This window comes from Trachurus japonicus, chromosome 5, assembly GCF_045865225.1.
Source record: "Trachurus japonicus isolate A0001 chromosome 5, Traja_1.0".
In the NCBI taxonomy this organism is placed as follows: domain Eukaryota; kingdom Metazoa; phylum Chordata; class Actinopteri; order Carangiformes; family Carangidae; genus Trachurus; species Trachurus japonicus.
Genome location: NC_140911.1, coordinates 22,869,239 through 22,874,589, shown reverse-complemented (window position 1 = coordinate 22,874,589; position 5,351 = coordinate 22,869,239). Strand labels below are relative to the sequence as shown.

General features: G+C 42.4%; 1 protein-coding gene across 1 annotated transcript; it reads right to left on the bottom strand.

Moving 5' to 3' along the window:
* Positions 1-1,059: 1,059 nt before the first annotated feature.
* LOC146987563 (uncharacterized) lies at positions 1,060-3,092 on the bottom strand. Its single transcript, XM_085778055.1, has 2 exons — positions 2,621-3,092; positions 1,060-2,575 (listed from the first exon to the last, which is right to left on the bottom strand). Exons 1-2 carry the CDS (start codon positions 3,011-3,013, stop codon positions 2,084-2,086), a joined length of 885 nt encoding a protein of 294 aa, XP_085634181.1. The 5' UTR covers positions 3,014-3,092; the 3' UTR covers positions 1,060-2,083.
* Positions 3,093-5,351: the final 2,259 nt, after the last annotated feature.

Here is a 5,351-nt window from a genome sequence, read left to right as displayed (position 1 = left end):
TATTTCTCAAACACTAAGGTTTAGCACACTGTGATTAAATCGCTGGGTTTTCTGACGTGATCGACCATATGACTGATTGTAGCCACGTGCGTCTGAAGCCTCCATCCACCAATGGCTACGCTTGTAATCAAATCAGTCTTTTTTTTCATGTTGGTGCTGTTAGGCAGGAGCAAAGGAGTATTGTGTTTCTTCATAAATAAAAGGTTATCTACATACAAATAGAACAGTCTCACTGAATCAGAACTGAAAAGGATCTGAGTGCTTAATTATAATATTCAGGTGTCTGTGAACATTATTAATTGGTGCAGTCATTTATGATCAGTAAGTTTTGATCTGCCTTGAGTCCATATTTATATCATAATACAGCATGTTTCTTCAGTGATCTGTGATGGATAAAAGTTGAAAATGCGATTACATGGATTGTGGGCTGTCAGCCTATTGTAATGCAATCATTTCCACCAAATATATGTAGTTATATAGGCTAATATATAATTATATATAATTCAGCAATAAATATTTGATGTTTCAATTTGATTTCGAATCGTGTGGCCCTTCACTCACTTTATCGGAGTCAGTGTGGCCCTCTGGAAAAAATAATTGCCCACCCCTGTTCTATGGGTACCGTAATCTGTGGGCCATTACTAGCAATTTTTGTTCTAATATTAACTATCTTTTCGGTAAAGAAAGTTAGGAAGTCGTTGCTGCTGAGAGTTGGAGGGATGGATGGCTCAACAACACTATGGTTCTTGGTCAGCCTGGCCACAGTGTTGAAAAGGAACCTGGGGTTGTTCTTATTCTTTTCTATTAGAGATGAATAGTAATTGCTTCTAGCATTACGGAGTTCTTTTTTATATATTAATAAACTATCCTTCCAGGCTTGACGGTCTTCCTCATGTTGGCTGGAATGTGTTTTCCTTTCCAGCTGTCTGGTCTTCTGTTTCAAAGCGCGCAAGTTTGGGCTGTACCAGGGAGCTATTCTTTTCTGATTGATAACTTTCTTTTTGAGGGGAGCTACAGCATCAAGTGTTCCAAGGAGTGCTGCTGCAGTGCTATCCACAAGATAGTCCACCTGTGTGGGGGTGAAACCAGCATCACTGCCCATAATATGGTTACAGGATGTGGCAGCAAGCTCTGCTGGAATAAGCTCTTTAAATCTAGAAACAGCCGTGTCAGATAGACATCTACTGTAGCGGGATTTTTTCCCAGGTAGGATATAATTTGTTAAAGTAAATTCAAATGTTATTAAAGAATGGTCAGACAAGACGGGGTTCTGAGGAAGAACTGTGACATGGTCAGCTTCTATTCCATAAGTAAGTACTAAGTCAAGGATATGATTAAAAGTGTGAGTGGGTTTGTTTACCCTCTGAGAGAAGCCGACTGAATCCAAAAGTGACTTGAATGCAGTAGCCAGACAATCATCATCGACGTCCACATGAATGTTAAAGTCACCTACTATAATGACTTTGTCTGAACTCATTGCTAAGTTTGACAGAAAGTCAGGGAATTCTTCTAGAAACTCAGAATAAGGTGCAGGAGGGCGATACACTACAGCAAGTAAGAGTGGTTTTTCTGCTTTCCAGTCTGGGTGAGAGAGGCTGACAGTAAGGCTTTCAAATGTATTATATGAACTATTATGTCTAGGGTTGATAATCAGATTTGACTGATAAATAGCAGCCACTCCTCCTCCTCGGCCTGTGTTACGAGGCACATGACAGTTAATGTAACTAGGAGGGGTAGATTCATTCAAACTAACATATTCATCTTGCTGCAACCAGGTCTCAGTGAGTGTTAATATGTCAATATGGTGACTTGTAATTAAGTCATTCACTAGGAGAGACTTGGATGGGAGAGAACGAATGTTGAGCAAACCACATTTAATAGTTCTATTAGTTTGGCTTGCTGGAGCAGTGGTTTTGATTTTAACTAAGTTGCTATAAACAACTCCTCTAGATTGGGGTTTAGGCTTAGACAGCCTCGAGGCAGACACAGTTTCTATAGGCTGGGTGGGTGACAACAAGAGGGACCCAGCAGAGGGGCGTCTTAAACTGCGGCTCTGCCTGCTGGTCTGAACTCTGGGTGCTTGTCAGGGATTAGCACGGCTAATAAAGTTCCCTATATTCCTAGATAGGAGGGATGCGCCATCCAGAGTAGGATGGACGCCATCTCTCCCAATCAGACCAGTCTTTCCCCAGAAGGAGGTCCAGTTATCTATGTAAGCCACGTCGTTATCTAAGCACCACCTAGACATCCAGCGATGGAATGAACGCATGCGACTAAACATATCGTCACTCACTAGGTTGGGCAGCGGGCCAGAGAAAATTACGGAGTCCGACATTGTCTTTGCAAAGTTGCACACCGAAGCCATATTAACCTTAGTTAACTCCGACTGGCGAAGCCGGGTGTCATTACCGCCGACATGGATTACAATCTTACTGTATTTAACCTTACGTTTACATGCCAGCAGCTTCAGATTAGCCTCAACGTCGCCCGCTCTGGCCCCTGGGATGCACTTTATGCTCGCTGGTTTCTCTACCTTCACGTACCGTAAAATGGAGCTGCCAATGACTAATGCCGACTTCACAGCGGGGCTGTGAGCAACAGAGTCGACATGTTGAGTTACGTTCTCAGCGGGTGTGTCGCTGAGTGGGGAAAAGCTGTTGGAGACGTGAAGGGGTTGGTGGGCCAACACGGGCTTATTGCGTCTATGTTTCCCTCGGTTTGTTGTCACCCAGCCGGACTGACTAGTTCCCGGCTGCTCGGGGGCTGGGAGGGAACTGCTAGCGGCGGCTAGGCTAGGTGGCTCTGCACCGGCTAAGCTGGACTGTGAAGCTACTATAGCTGGACTAGCCTCCATGGTGCGGAGCCGGGACTCTAGCTCGCTGAGCCTCGCCTCCAGGGCTACAAACAAGCTACACTTATTACACATACCATTACCACTAAAGGAGGCAGAGGAGTAGCTAAACATCTGACACTCAGAGCAGGAGAAGGACACAGAGGAGGGAGGGGAAGCCATAGCTAGTATGCTAAGCTAACTAACTAGCGGACCTGTGGCAAATACAACAAGTTGAATGGAGAAATACAAAGAGAGTCCTGTTAAGGACTTAAGTGACAGAAAGTTGTGTAATGTAGCAAAACGTGGTGCACACTGGTGCTTAAAGTGATTAAATTAGCAGAACACTGGACGGAGGATTGAGAAAGTCTAACACAACACAGCAACAGTGCAGCAGGTACAGGCAGGAAATGACGTAACACGCTCACCGTAAGTCACGCAGTCACTTACACTACACTAGGGACACTATTGTATTCCTAGGAATTCTTCTTCTTCTTTAGGGTCCGGGCAGCTAAGCTGCCGGGACACTATTGTATTCCTAGGAATTCTTCTTCTTCTTCTTCTTCTTTCTTTCTTTCTTCTTCTTCCAAGGAAGTCATACTTCCCATGGGCGAAAACTCACCAAACTTTGCACAAAGGTTCAGTCCCATGCCAGATGCACTCAACTCCAAGGACATGTGCCCCCCCCTCCTAGGGGGGGCACAATAAGCGTTTAAATTTAAAAACTTTAAAAATTCCTACCAAACCAACGGTAGATGCTACAGTGTTGAAACTTCACCACAATAAAGCCTCAATACTGCTGAAACTTTTGTCCACTTAAACTTATTACAAATTATGAAGTCCATCACTCTGTTTTTTTCAATAACTGTAAAACTTTTAAAATGTATCTCCTCCCACAATTTTTGCTCAATTGTCACCAAACTTGCTACAGAGCATCTCCAGACCGTCCTCCACAAAACTTGTTTCTCGGATTTTTGATTAAGCAAAAATTGAGCCTACAGTGCATGAAAATGTTTGACTGTAAACAGTACTGTAAACATATACCATCAAATTCTTGCTAAATACATTTTCAAACTTCCTGAAAAAAAATGAGAATATTCTGGAGTCATGGTTGATGAAGTTTAGCAAATATCAGAATTTTAATTCAAAAACTGAATTTTTGAGAACATTTTGAATTCTGCTCTCATGGGAACAACTGCAGCCAATGTGAGAGTGGAATTTATAAACATCATATTTTCTCTTATGAAGCAAAACACTTATCATTAAAAACAAATCACCAACATTTCCATGCTGTCAAGATGCAATTTATGTATTATCAGATTTTTGTTTAGATGACTGAATTATTGACATTTTGACCATTTCATCACAACAGCTGCCCGGGCACTGGCTCACCTGAGTGGATAAATGAAGCTACACAGCAGGTCTCACTACAAGCTAATTAGCTCAGCGAGTTAGGAGCTGGTTCTTGGTGTTAGAGATTGTGAGTTCGAGACCCAACAAGGATGATGATGACAGATCAAGATGTCACATGTCCTCAAGCTGTTTTGCTGTCTAAATGCAATTTATGTATTAACAGATTTTTGTTTAGATACTTTTTGAAATCTGCCTTGACAACAGCTGCCCGGGCACTGACTCACCTGAGTGGATAAATGAAGCTACACAGCAGGTCTCACTAACAGCCAATTAGCTCAGCGAGTTAAGAGCTGGTTCTTGGTGTCAGAGATTGTGAGTTCGAGACCCAGCAAGGGAGATGATGACGATGATGATCCAAATAGCTTGGACTGGACCATGTGCGAAAGCTCTTAACATCTTAGACTCATAGTAGATGTTTGACAAATACATATCATTATTTTACCTCAAAAACTGATTTTTCTTTTTACTGTGGTTTCAAATCTGCCTACACGACAGTGAATGGCTTACTCAATTTGTGAAGCCACTGTTGAATGCCACTTGGCAAGTAGCTCAGTGCGATAGACAACAGTCTTTGGTTCCCGAGGTTGTGAGTTCAATCCTCAACTAATGCAAATCGAACATTATGAGGTCAACTGTCCTGTCTTCCTATTCTCCTGTTTGTTGCTCAGAATTGCCTAAATTTGCCCAAAAGTAGCCCGGACCCGACCCATCGCTGCACAGCAGCTATAATCTTTCTTTCTTTCTTTCTTTCTTCTTCCAAGGAAGTCATACTTCCCATGGGCGAAAACTCACCAAACTTTGCACAAAGGTTCAGTCCCATGCCAGATTCACTCAACTCCAAGGACATGTGCCCCCCCCTCCTAGGGGGGGCACAATAAGCGTTTAAATTTAAAAACTTTAAAAATTCCTACCAAACCAACGGTAGATGCTACAGTGTTGAAACTTCACCACAATGTAGCCTCAATACTGCTGAAACTTTTGTCCACTTAAAGTCATTACAAATTATGAAGTCCATCACTCTGTTTTTTTCAATAACTGTAAAACTTTTAAAATGTATCTCCTCCCACAATTTTTGCTCAATTGACACCAAACTTGCTACAGAGCATCT

Excerpts from the sequence above, each read along its gene's own strand:
- LOC146987563 (XM_085778055.1), bottom strand. The coding sequence starts at position 3,013 with ATGGCTTCCCCTCCCTCCTCTGTGTCCTTCTCCTGCTCTGAGTGTCAG. Across the intron at positions 2,576-2,620 it reads GCGACACACCCGCTGAGAAC|TCGGCATTAGTCATTGGCAG; the intron begins GTAACTCAACAT and ends CCCGCTGTGAAG.